We start from the raw sequence: 14,348 nt of genomic DNA on the forward strand, positions 1-14,348 counted from the left end.
AGAGCCAGTGAGAATGCTGATAATGAATTTTGGAGAGTTTCAGATATTGGTACCAACAGAAACCAGGACAGCCTCCAAAACTTCTGAGCTGTAGAGGATCCAACAGGGAAAGTGGGGTCCCAAACTGGCTCAGTGACTGTGGGTCTGAGACAGATTTCAAGTTTACCATAAATCCAGTGGAGGCTAAAGGTGCTGCAAATTGCTATGGTCAGGAGAATAACAAGTTTCCTCTCACAGTGCTCTAGTTCAAACAAAATATTCTTCAGACAGCTGCTCACTGATATTCACTGTCTCAGGTATTTCTCTTCCACTGAGCACTTCAACCAACACTCTCTAGATTTGTTTGTATAAACTATAAGAACTTTAAGAAAGAAATGCAACAACTGGTGTGTGTGTGTGTATGTGTGTGTGTGTGTGTGTGTGTGTGTGTGTGCATGTGTACAACAAAATCAGATGGATCATTTGGTGTTTTCCTTCCTATATAAGAACCACTTAAGAATTTCATACTTTGTACTTTTTACTAGATGAGCAAGGCCCTTGCAAAGAAAAGATTTCTGAATTTTAAGAAATGCTTACTCTCAGTGTGATTGATCTTACCTGCAATCGCAATCTCATCTATTAGGAGGACCAGTGTTTCAGGACATCCCAGTAAATTCACAAAATATATTTTGGAATAAAAGACATGATGGCACATGCCTGGAATCTAATATATGGGAGAAGCATGAGGAGTTGTGTAGCCTGAGATTGGGCTGGGAAATTGTGTGAGACCCAATGACTGAAAAATAACATAAACACATAGGATGGAAGATGTGACTCAAATGATAGAACATCTGTTTACAACGCCAAGAGTTCAAAACATATTGCTATTAATTTAATCAATTATTTACACTAGTAGTTGGAAGCTCCTTTCAAGAAAAAAAATCTCTGAATAGACAAAAGTCTCTCTCTCTTCCATAATAGGCTGATATTCCTATATTATTTTGAATTTTGAGTTTACATTAAAAGGCCACTGTACTTGCTCAGAGACCAAGGAAATGTGAGACAGTATTCCTACATCATGTTATTCAGGCACGCCTATGTTCATATCACTCTGGAATTTAGATTCTCTCTATCATAATTAATATAGTCTAGAAAGAGGCCATGTCTTCTTGCTATTATAAATTCTGTATTCATGTTCACCACCTTCTCTCAGCAACACTCAGCTTCTTTTTGTATTTCATGAGTCACTCTAATATTGCAGGTAGAATATTTGCAGAGAAAATCACATGATCAAGGATAGCCAGGAAGTCCTAGTAATATCATGTCAAAAAAGAAAGAAACCAAAAAGAAAGAAAGGAAGGAAAGGGGAGGAGGATTGGGTGGAGGTCGGGGGGAGGATGGGAAGGGATGGAAAGGGGAAATAAAGGAGGAGACTACAATGCTTTATAAGAAATATACTCATTATCTTGACTATGTAATTGTAGACCCTCTGTACAGTACTTTCACAATAAAAAATGGAAGGAAAGGAGCAAGGAATGAAGAGAGAAAAAGGAAAGAGAAAAGTAACAGAATGGACTCTAGTAACATAACATACTTTTCATAGATTTTATAAAACCAAGAGTAATTGAGATAATACCGTACAACTACCTTAGTATTTCCATTTATTGGTAAATATTTTCCATTAAATGTATTATTAATAAATTATCTTTTTTATAACTTCAATTTGAACAGATGCTTTTAAATTTCCTATAAAGTTTAAACCACCTGACAAATATAGAAAAGAACTAAAGTTATTTCTTTGTCAATGTAAGGCCTCTGCACTTGAGATATGGTACAGGAAAAAGAAGTGTGGTAATGGAAGATTACTAAAAATATAAAATATTTATGAAAGCCTAAAACAAACAAAGGTCACTTGTTTATTTAGTTAAACTTAAAAATCTGCAAGCCTAGCAAGGCCAAAACAAATTTGTATAGAGCAATAACTTGTTTTTTTTAATTTTTACTTTTTCTTTGTTTTCTTAATCTCAAAATATATTTTCAGCTACTTACTTTATTTCTGTTTTTATCTAGCATTAGCTAAAACAATTGATTAATTATTGTTAATTACAAATTATCTTAGTAACCAAGAAGAAAAAGATTCTTAAAAAACACATTCCAACCAAGTAGAAGCTTAACAAAACAGATTATTAATTTAAGCAGACAAAACCAGAAAGTTACCTCACTAAAAACAAACAAAAATCCTGAACTCAAAAACATAAGCCATCATTGATAAGCTCACAGTGCTTCTGGGAAAACAGTCACCTACAAAATTCAGGACCACAACAAGAAATTCACCTTCCCTAGAGAGCTCCAAAATAGAATGAGCACTTCCCATTCTCATGCAAACTACAACAGAAATTTCCAAATACACCTACTTTTCTCAGCTTCTCAGAGTCTTAGAAACTAGTACCCAAAGCAGAGAAAGTGTAATATTTTTGGTCAAGTGTTTCAAGGATAACATCTGTTTTGTTTCAGGAAAGAGCCTTAAAAGGCTGACAAGTCACAAATGGCAAGGAAACAATGGAAGTACAAGACCAAGTATACAAGCAGCAAACCTTACTAGAGGGACAAATTTTGAATTTGGGATACAAACCATTCCATTTTCTAGTCCCTCACTAATAGCAAAAGTGTTGGCCTTGTTTTAAAAGAATAGAAAGACTTAGAAAAAATTATATTACATGAAGTAAGCCAGGCACAAAAAAACATAAGTCCCAAGGTTTCCCTTTTTTGCATTATCATGTATGAGGCGGAGACAAGCAGAAAAGGTCAGATAAGTTGATGTTAGGTGAAATGAACCCCAGGATAAGTACTCAAATGATTTTTTTCCTTTCTTGTGATTGATTCTAACATATTTATAAGACGATTTCTTTGCTTTGTATGTCCCTCCCGCATGGTTTAACCCCTGCATTCACAGTATTTGATGTTGGTATAATTTGTGGAGGGGAAGGGAAAAAAATCATTTAAATAGGGATACAGGTGGACCCATTGCAACAATGAGATGTACAAATCATTATGTAGATAAACGAACTTAACAACTTTGGCATGCAAGGGAGATTGGGGGGGAAGGATGTGAAGGGATAGGAAGGGGAAACAAGGAGGAGGCAACAATGCTTGAAAAGAAATGTACTCATTACCTTGCCCATGTCAATGTAACCCCTCTGTATGGTATTTTCACAATAAAAAAGAAAGACAGTAGAGGGAGAAGTAGTGGAGGTGAGAGAGGGAAGTGATAGTAAGAGAAAAAAAACAAAGGAATGGATAACAACCTTCAAAAATATGTACTCATTACCTTACTCATATACAGCATCTTTACAGTAAAATAAAATTTTAAAAAAAGAAATAAAGGAAAAATCCTAGCAGAAAACTAGGGTTGAAAATAGCAGAGAGTATCTTTGTTCTTACATTTCATGCAGATCTGGTGATACATGAGCAAAAATCCTGAGTGTGTCACATGCAAACAATGAGCTTCCATAATATCCCTATATTATCAACTGAGTTCTGAATTGTGTCTGATGCTTTTTTGTATTAAGAAGTATACAATCATAGATGGATAGAGATAGATAGATAGATAGATAGATAGATAGATAGATAGATAGATAGATAGATAGATAGATAGATAGATAGAGGAGGGGAAAAAGACTGAATTGACCTCAACATCTGCCCATACCTGTATCAGAAATAGTAAGGTTAAAATCACTATGTACCAAACACTCAATCTGTTTTTGTATAGGATAGCTGTATAATGATAAGCACTTAGGTTCCCATATAAAAAGGATAAGCCAACACATAAGGCAGCAGTTTTCTACTAACATCAGGCTTTCTACATGCACACAATTCAGTCACACTTTCTGTACACAGTCAGAGTTCCCAAGGGGTTCTAGGGTCTGTCTGCACAATTTAGGATGTTTAGGAAACAATGTGAAGGGAAGAAGAAACGTAGGGAAGGGGAAATGGACAGTAAAGACCATACAACAAGCTCAACACTTCCTGTTGCTGAAGATGGCTGAACTTCAATGTCCCATGGTAATGTGGAAAATACCTTCAGGTTATTCTCCATAAGATGAGGGGATGAGGTACGCATGCAACTTTCCTCTCATCAGCACTGAGGAAATTCTGAGGGCGCTCATTCCTGATATGGTGTTCATTTGGTGTATAGGCAGAGGTCTCCTCTCTTGCTTCAAGATGACGGTGAGACACAAAACGTCTGATAGAAGTGAGCACAAATATACTGAATACGGAGATAAAAAAATTGCTTGATAATATAGGTAAAAAGAGTATAGAACTTTACATTCTTCCTGCAACAAGATTCTGGCTGGATTCTTTATAGCCAGATCCCATCAAAACACAAGATATACAAACTCACACCTATAGATACCTATAGCAAAGCTGGGGCCTGGGTCATCTCTTTACTACTATACATGGGAACAAACAAATAAACACCAACTGGAAACTGGAGATAAGAATTATGTGCAGACTGTGGCAGTGATAGGATGTTGCCTATTTGCCAAATTGATTGACAACATGCACAATTTTATTTTTCGTGCTATGGAGATTGAAACTCAAAACTTGCTGTCTGCTACACAATTATTCTGTCACATGAGTCATTCCTCATCTGCTTTTGTTTTTCAGGCAGGATAGCATGTTTTTACTTTAGTTAGTCTGGCAATGCACTTTCAACCTCTGACTTTGTGTTCCTCATAATATGGAAGAATGAGTTTGGCTTTATTTTTTTACAAATATTTACTGAATCTTAAATTCAATGATTACTTTGGTTTGGGAAGAGGTATAAGTTGTCCCCTTCCTCCTTGACCACTAGCCAGACACTACACTGAATCCCAGGGATTATAAATCAATTTAAATTGAAATCCAGATAGAACTTAGACTGCTGTAACTATCATTTGTTTATGAATTATACAGCCCAGAAATATTTACAAACACCATTGGGATTTCAAGGATTTCTCTAGAAAAGCCTTAACAATATATTTGGTCATTAAGATGTTATTCAGAGAAACACCATGTTCAAAAACAAGTTCCTACAAACACCAGAAGTAAGGCAAGTAAGGCTGAATAGCAGTTGAAAATACATTTAATGGTCACATAGGTCAAACAGATCTCAACCCTTCTCAGATCTGACGCTTTTCTCTTCCCAGGACCAGAATAAAAGCACAGTACCACTGAGGCAGTGTGACATTGGTTTTGGTCCTGTCTTCAACTTGTTTCCAATTTGCAATAAGTGAAAGTCATTAGCATTAAAGTACTAACCCCCCTCATTTCCCAAATTGTCAAATTTAGCAGTCTCCTTGAAATCATTACAAATTTGCCTTCATTGTCATCCAGAAGGCCTATCTTCTATCCCAACAACTTCAAGAATTTCACCGAGATATCTGTGCCTCCCACTGTCACACCTGGATAAATTGAGAAACAAAGTGATATTTAAAATGTGTCACAATGCTTTAAATCTTTAAAACATCTATCTTTTCTTCACCCTTGAAGTTGCCCATTCCTGACCAGCTGGGTGTAAGAAGTATGGATGAGCCTCTCCATTCTCCAGATAGTATCAGAAAATTAGACACATGTAACAAGAAAGAGGACTAGGGAATTTGACAGTAAGTGATTTGCCCTGAATTTGATGTGGAATGATCAGAGGGCAACGGATATATGAATGTGCTGTAGTTCTTGGATAATATGAAACTGTAAGTCCAGGTAAAACTTGTATCGGGTGACATGGCAAATCACAAAAACAGAAGAAATGTTGGACTTTTCTGGTAGCAACATACTTTTGCTTCAGCCCTCTAGCCATCTAACCACAGGATATTCTTACTAAAACCCTTGATATAGTTTTTTTTCCTTTGCTTTGAAAATTTTCCTATGTAGAAAAAATTTTCCTTTATGCAGTAAAGTGAATAAGGAAGAGTTGGACTCAGCTTTTATACCTGCTCTTGGGAAGAATCACATTATACTTTGTGTATATGTGTGATTTAGAAGAGCCTGAAGTATGAATTGGTTGAAAATTTAACACATTATATATCTCTTGGTATGTCAATGAGATGTTAAATGCATTGACATACTAAATGAGTTAAAATATCAACAAATTCTATTCTTTCTATATCTTCACTTCTCTGAATGTTTTAAATATGAAGCACAAAAATATAGCTTTACTCTTCTCCCTTTCAAGTGTCATGACACAAAGATTGAAAAACTCAAGAGAAATGGTCATCATCCCTGAATGCATCAAGAGATCTATTCAAAGGACAGTAGGCTCATCACAGCTTCTGATGTATGGGTGAAAAACACTCTCTGGGCTAAACTAAGATATGTGGGCACAGAGGAAATATGCGGATTTCCTGAGTTGAGCTGGTCCTATAGCTATTCCCAGCTTTACCCAGATTTGCTGATTTGCATATGCTCCGAGCACTGCCTGCTGCCCCAATGATTTCATAAAAGGATTCTCACACCCTGTTCAGTAGTCTGTCCCATCAGCACAAAGCAAGGACATGAGGACCCCTGCTCAACTCCTGGGGCTCCTGATGCTCTGGCTTCCAGGTAAGGAAAGAAAACATTCCTCATATCCTGTGTGTTCAGTGCTGCCTGGGTCTTCATGGAAGGTCTCCTATAACATGAATAACTGTGTAGATATTTGTGTTTATGTTTCCAATGGCAGGTTTCAGATGTGACATCCAGATGACCCAGTCTCCATCCTTCCTGTCTGCATCTCCAGGAGACAGAGTCTCCCTCACTTGCCGGGCCAGTCAGGGCATTAGCTATTATTTAAACTGGTATCAGCAGAAACCAGGGAATGCTCCAAAGCTTCTGATCTATCATGCAAAGAATTTAGCCTCTGGAATTCCATCAAGGTTCAGTGGGAGTCAAACTGGGACAGAGTTCACACTCACCATCAGCAGCCTACAGCCTGAGGATTTTGCCACTTATTACTGTCAACAGCATAATAGTTACCCTCCCACAGTGACACAAGCCATAACATAAACCTCCCAGGGAAGCAGAAGTGAAAGGCTGGGCTGCCCAGCTGCTGCTCCTGAGGCCTTCATCTGCTGAGAGAGCTTCTCAGATATAGCACTGCTATGAACACTTTTATAGGTTTTCATTGAAATCTTAAGGCTCCTCTGAATCTTAATCCTTTTTCTCCTCCTCTCTCCCAGATGCACAGACATTGTCATGTCTCTTCTCATATAAAGTCATGTTTTCTGCTTCACACAGTAAAACTGAAGCCAGACAAGTATATATAGGAAGGAATTGTTTTAATACAGGAAATTGGTCTAATCATTAGGTTGTTAACTACTAGGTCATCAGAGAAGTTAGAAGGAGGAGTGTGGCATTCTCTGGTTCTAAGAGGCTGTCCTAGTGTTTTGAGCACATAATCCTGTGATTCTCCACCCTGTGGAAAAATCCAGGGTGAGCTGCTGATGCTCTCACCTGACCCAACTGCCTTTCCAGGGGAATTCTCCAGGCCTTACTTCTGATCAGATGTCAGCCTGCTTAGGTGAAGAATTATACAAGTCAATCCAGTTCACAAAATATAATCAAAGGATGACCTATGATGAAGTCTGCAGGAAACGAAGGAAGGAACAGCGATTTGAGCTTCCATACACAATCATAATCATGTATTGAGATAACTGACTTTCAACAATGGTCACTTTTCCCCAACTGTCAGAAATAGTCCACCTAAGTGATAGTTTTAAAACACACTTAAATTTTATTGTAACTTGTTTCTACCAATCTGGGATTATGAGCTTTTGAAAAAAGGAACAAAATCCATTAATTCTTTTGCAGAAAACTATCAGAAGCTGGAAATTGTATGAAACATCACAAGTTGTTCATGATCTTACGTGGCACCAAACAACTGAAATAATTTCTTGATAAAGCAAATCAATTACAAAACAATATTACAACAGAAATAAAGGAAAATACATTATTGGGTTAAGATTTCTTTTCCTTCTATGACTCAAACTTGCAATCCTAGCTACTCAAGAGGCTGAGATCTGAGGATTGTGGTTCAAAATCAGCCCAGGCTGGAAAGTCCTTGAGAGTCTTATCTCCAATAAATCACCAGAAACCGGAAGTGCACAGTGACTCCAGTGGTAGAGTGTTTGCCTTGAGCTGAAGAGCTGAGGGACAGTGCCCAGGCCCAGAGTCCAAGCCCCAAAACCAAAAAAATAAAAATGAAAGGAAAGGAGAGTAGAGGAGAGGAAAGGAAAAAAGGAAAAGAGGGAAAGTAAGAAAAGTTTCAATGCATAAGTACTTCATAACGAAAACAGTGATATTTTTTCCTGGAAGGATGATTGAGAGTGAATAAAAGATCTAAGTAGAAACAAGATGTTTCAATGTATTTATCAAATACTCTATTACCTCTGTTGCTTATGTGAATTATACACTTTGAAAATAGTCATAAAAGTGTCTTCTACCATCAAATCATCTTCACATACTCTGCAGGCAAATTCATGTTCCTCTTTTCTAGTCTAGGAAACCTGTGGATGCAAGGCCTGTGGTGATTCACTAAGTTGAGCCAATCCTGCAGATGTGCCCAGCTCTGCCCAGCCCCAGCTGATTTGCATGTGCCCAGAGCACAGCCCACTGCCCTGAGCACTTCATAGTCTGCTCACACTCTGTGCATGAGTCAGTCACAGTTGGCACACAGCATAGACATAAAGATCCCTGCTCAGTTTCTGGGGCTCCTCCTGCTCTTGCTCCCAGGTAAGGAAGAACAATGCTGGGATTTACTCAGCTTACTACAGTATGTGCTCTCTGGTACTTCAAGGAAGGCCTCTTGTAACATGATTACCAAGGAGAGTATTTGTTTTCTGTTTCCACTGCAGGTGCCAGATGTGACATCCAAATGACCAGTCTCTGTCCTCTCTGTTTATATCTCTGGGAGACAGAGTTTCCATGGCTTACAGGGCCATTGAGAGCATTAACATTTCTTTAGACTGGTTTCAGCAGAAATCAGGGAAAACTCCTAAACTCCTCATGTTTGTTGGAAAGGAATTATCATCCTGGTCTCTTCCTTATTCAAGGACAGTGGATCTGGGACAGAGTTAACTCTCACCATAAGCAGCCTGCAACCTGAAGATTTCCCCACTTATTACTGTCAACAGCATAGTAGCTACCCACTCACAGTGATACAAGCCATAACATTAAGCTCCCAGGGAAGTAGAGGTGAGAGGCTAAGCTGTTCCAGCTGCCCTTCCTGGTGACTCCAGCTGATGACACAGCTTCTCTGATACATCCAGAATCTGACAGTCACTTGAAGATTTTAATAGAATCATCTTGGTAGAATTCCCTGTACTCTACCTCTCTGTCTGCAGAAGTACACACTTGGCAATGCCACTCCTGATTCAATAGAGCACACAAATCATAACAAGGGAGGAAACTTTGAGAGTTTTATTTGGGGCTTTTGAGACGGTAGTTTGGGGGTTTTGAGATGTTAGTTAATTCAAGCAAGTAGGGTTTCTTTTTAAAAGACTAAATTTTTAGCCTATAGCCATTCCAAAAACTGGCTTATGTTATTGAGTGAAGCTAAATACAGAACTGGTGTATTCTCTGGTGTCCCTCAGACCCAGATCATCTACTTGTAAAACTGGAGGCTTTCTTACCTAGGTCCTTTCCCTGTCTAGAAACCTAGGGGTGAGTACTAATGCTCTCAACTGCTTGTAGATTGATCTTGACAGGTGATCCTCCATTCCTCCCCTCTGCCCTAGCATCTGCCTGCAGGTTTGTGATTCTAATGTAGTCTCTTCTAACTGTCCATGGTAAGTAGGATTCATCATGCAAAAACTCTACAGGAAATACTGTTGGCTTTCACAAGTAAATGCTTAGAAGAATCTGCTCAGCACATCAAAACAATAATTACACTGATGTATCCGCACTCCATTCTTTTGTTAGAAATCACCAGGTTGCACACTGGTGGATCCAGTTCCATACTCCTTTTCTTTTTGGTTTGTTTTCATTTTGGTTCTGGTCGTTGGGATGGAACTCAAGGAAAGACCTTGCTTCTTTCTCGAGCTTTTTGTGTTCAAAGGTAGCATTCTACCACTTGATCCAAAGCTTCACTTCTGATTTTTATGTGCTTAATTGGATATAAATATCTCGTAGACATTCGTATGCAGGCTGGCTTCCAACATCAGTCCTCAGATCTTAGTCCCATGAGTAGCAAGGATTAAAGGAATGAGCCACTAGTACATGGCTCCTGACATTTTTATTGTTATCATTAAGGAGCTGAACTGAGGGCTTACAATTCCATGAGCCAGAAGATGTGTATTTCCTGTTTGAGTTGTCAACTTGACTGTTTTTCTGTTTGCACCTACTGCATATACACTGACTTAAACACTATGCTCTAAGACAAAAATGAAAATAAAGTTGGAAAACATAAGGGCATATTTCTGAGCTTATTACATTCTGGGCTATACTTAGTGTCTTAAATTGCCACGTAAATTCTAGATTTACATTTTCTACTTTAAATATTCTTTTAAGGAATTTTAATTTTGCATGATTTGATTCTATGTTTCATCCTGGGGAAAATGTAAAATGATGGTTTACTCCAATTTATGACAACAGAAATACATTTGAGAAGCTCTGTCTTCTTTACTCTAAAAGAGATAGTTTTCTATTCACTGTGTTTGCATAGACTCTACTAAGTTATTTTCATATCCTGTGATATATTTTAATTTTTAATATATTTGTACAAATTTCATCAGCAAAAAAGATACATGGCTGCTTCACTTCAAATTTAATGTCTTTTTTACCTCTTGCTTTATAGAATTAGGAGGATACCACCTGTATAATTTTGTATGTGAGGATATGATAGTAAATATTTCAACATTTTAATCAATCTGATGGGGAAAATGTTAAAATATCTCACCACTTATTATGATATTTATTGACTTTTTACATATGTTTCAAACCACTTTGATATTTTTTCATTATTTCTTTCTTCCTAGACACTAATAGCTTTTGCATATTGTGAATAGATGTTGACTTTTAGAAGTGTTTTAATATACTCATATTATCTTGTTTATAATCATGTTAGGATTGTGAATTTTACAGATAAACCTACTGTATTAAAATCAATAGAAGTGGAGCTGATGCTCCACTGGTAGAGTACTAGGTGAGGGACAACACCCAGTCCTGTAGTTCAAGACCCACTTCCAACAGCAGGAGTAAAAAATACAATCATGGAGCTCGGCCCAGGAAGCTCAGGTCTGTAATCCAAGCTACTCAGGTTGCTGACATTTGAGGATCATAGTTCAAAGCCAGTCCAGGCAGGAAAGTCCAGGAGACTCTTATCTAAAGGAAGTGGTAGAGTACTTGCCTTGAGCTGAATAGCTGAAGAACATAGGGACAGTGTCCAGGCCAAGTGTTCAAGCCCCACAACTAACAAAAATAATATAATCATGCAATTTTAAAAGAATTTCCAATTTAACTTCCTCAAAATATTGTCCTTGAGAGAAGGACGAGGGAGAAAGTGGGAAGGAGGATTAGGTGTAAGAGGTAGAAATTCTCCCTTTCCAAGAAAAATTTTGACAATGTGCAGAGACCATATGCCAAAAAAGTTGAGTATGTATGATCAAAGGTCAGAGGAAGTTCTTATAAAGTAATCTGAAGATTGGAAGACATGTGAAACTTTTAAAAAAACAGAACTGTAACCAACCATTTCTATAGGTGAAGTGGCATGAAACTCACACAAATATATTGTGAAGCTGGTCAGATTGGTAGAACTGGGGTTTGCACCTCAAGGTCTTTGATCCATTTGGAGTGGATTCTGGTTCAGGGTGATACATAAGGATTTAAATTCAGTTTTCATGTTTCTACACATATGCAGCCAATTCTAACAGCACCATTTGTTGAAGAGACTGTCATTCTTACATCCTTTGTTTCTGGCTACCTTACCAAAGATTAGGTGGCCATGGGTCTGTGAGTTCCTTTCTGGGTCTTCCATTCTATCCCATTGTTATACAAGCCTATTCATGTGCCAGTACCAAGCTATTTTTGTAAGTACAGCTTTATAATAGAGTTTGAAATATTGCTATTCCTCCAGCAGTGTTCTTCCAGCTAAGAATTGCTTTAGCTATTCAGATTTTCTATTATTCCACATGAAATATTGGATTGCTTCTTTTTGTTGATTGAAAAATGTTGTTGGGATACTGATGGGTATTACATTTAATTTTAGATAGATCTTGGCAATATTGGCATTTTCACATTTTTAATCCTCCCAATCCTTTATTATGAAGAGAGTGGCTAGAGCAGACCACCGTGTCATAATCTTTAGAGGACATAGATTTAACTGTTCACCATTTAGTATAATGGTGACTGTAGGTTTGTTTTATATAGTCTTTATTATATTGAGGAATGTTCCATGAGTTCCTAGTTTCTCCAAAGCTTCCTCCATAAAGGACAATCCACAAGTTTTATGGTTCATTTTCAACATGGTGTCCATGAGTACCATTGCTGCCTTGTTCACCTTTTGTGCCTACATTTCTGTGACTCTCCTTACCCTCCCAAGACATATGAACTAACAAACAAACAAGACAAAAGAAACACAGTAATAAAGAAAATATGTCTTATTTCCATGTTTTTGAGTTCCTTTATATAAATGTTATTTTGTATGGTCAGAAATAAGGATACAGGATGACCCATTGTAATAACGAGATGTACAAGACACTATGTTGAAAATGAACTTTACAACTTTGCTCGGGGGTTGGTTCGGAGGAGTTGGAGAGATGGGAAGGGAAAGAGATTTTTAGGGGAAAAAATAGGGGGTAACAATGCTGGATAGGAAATGAGGCTATTACCTTGCTCATGTAACGGTAATACCTCTGTATAATATCTTTAAAATAAAAAAATATATGTTTCAAGTAAAAATAAGTACACAGGCCTTGTGTCTTTCTGTTCTTCTTTTAATAATATCCTCCTTTAGTCTCACTTTGTGTACATGCCTAGAGACCTATATTTTAGATATAGACTCCTCACATGAAAGAAAACATGCACTAAGTCTCTCTCTGAGCTTGGCATACCATACAACCTGATTTTTCCAAGGTCCATCCATTTCCAGGCAAATGACATAATTTTATTTTTTGTAAGGATTATGTACAATTCCTTTGTCAATAGGTAACACATTTCAACTATTCATCTATTGTAGGGTATCTCAGCTTTTTCCACAACTTGGCTATTTTGAATAGTGTGGCAATGAACATGGATGTGCAAGTGTCTATATAGTATCCTGGCTTGTGATGTTCAGGGCAGATGCAGAGTGGTATGGCTGGGTTTCAAATAAGATCTATGTTTCATTTTGTTAGGAACCTCCAGCCTGTTCCGGAGTGGTTGTGTCAGTTTACATTCCCACCAACAGTGCAATTAGATTCCTTTTCCTCCACATCCTTGCCAACATTTGTTATTTGAATTCACAATGTTGGCCAATCTTACTGGAGTGAGATGGAATCTATGATGTGGTTTTATTTTTCATATCCTCTATAGACATGTATGAAGAGCATTTCCTTATGTGTTCCTTTGCCATTCTTACCTCATCTTCTAAGTTATCTATCCTTAGCTCTTTGCCCATTAACTAACTGATTTACTAGTTTTGGAGGGAGTAGTTTCTTAAGTTCATTGTATAATTTGGATATTAGGCTTTGTCTGATGTATTGCTGGCAAAGTTCTCCTCAGAGTCTGTTTACTATCTTTTTAGTTTAGTAACAATGTCCTTTGCTGTGCAGAAACTTTTTAGTAAGATGCAATCCCATTTGTCATGTTTCTCTCCAATCTGGTATGCCTTCAAAACTCTATCCTAAAACGTTCTGCCTATGTCAATGAGTTCTAGTGTTTCTCCTAATCTCTCTTGTAGTAATTTCAAAGTTTCAGGTGTAATGATGAGGTCTTTGGTCTTCTATGAGTTGATACTTGTACATTGTGAGCACATGGCTGCTCAGTTTTCTCAAAATGATTTATTGAAGATGTTATCATATTCACAGGGTATACTTTGACTCCAAATCAAACCATATCAAATGTATGATTTTATTTCTAGGTGTTCTAGTCTGTTCTATTCATCTTTGGGATTATTTTTGTGGCAGGACCAAGATTTTTTTGGGGGGAGCTCATAGTAGAGCTTCAGTCTTTGGATTGAGATTATGTCAGCATTCCTTTTTTGCCTAGAATTGTTTGGCTATTTATTCTATCTCCAAATCCTAATTCTTTTTTTTTTCATTTCATTTTATTTTATTTGTGAACATGCTGTACAGAGGGGTTACAATTACATGGGCAGGATAATGCGTATATTTCTTATCAAGCATTGCAGCCTCCTCCTTTGTTTACCCTTCACATCC

At 37.4% G+C, this 14,348-nt stretch overlaps 1 pseudogene and 1 gene segment (V, D, J or C); both read left to right on the forward strand.

Annotated features, from left to right (window-relative positions):
- Nucleotides 1-6,485: 6,485 nt before the first annotated feature.
- On the forward strand, nucleotides 6,486-7,002 carry LOC106000775. The segment is given in 2 exon segments: nucleotides 6,486-6,561; nucleotides 6,680-7,002. Coding segments are annotated over 2 exon segments (372 nt in total).
- A 1,643-nt stretch (nucleotides 7,003-8,645) lies between these two features.
- The window catches only part of LOC106000757, a 19,245-nt pseudogene continuing 13,542 nt past the window's right edge, over nucleotides 8,646-14,348 (forward strand).

The sequence above is a fragment of the Dipodomys ordii genome, unplaced genomic scaffold, assembly GCF_000151885.1.
Source record: "Dipodomys ordii isolate 6190 unplaced genomic scaffold, Dord_2.0 Scaffold237, whole genome shotgun sequence".
NCBI lineage: Eukaryota > Metazoa > Chordata > Mammalia > Rodentia > Heteromyidae > Dipodomys > Dipodomys ordii.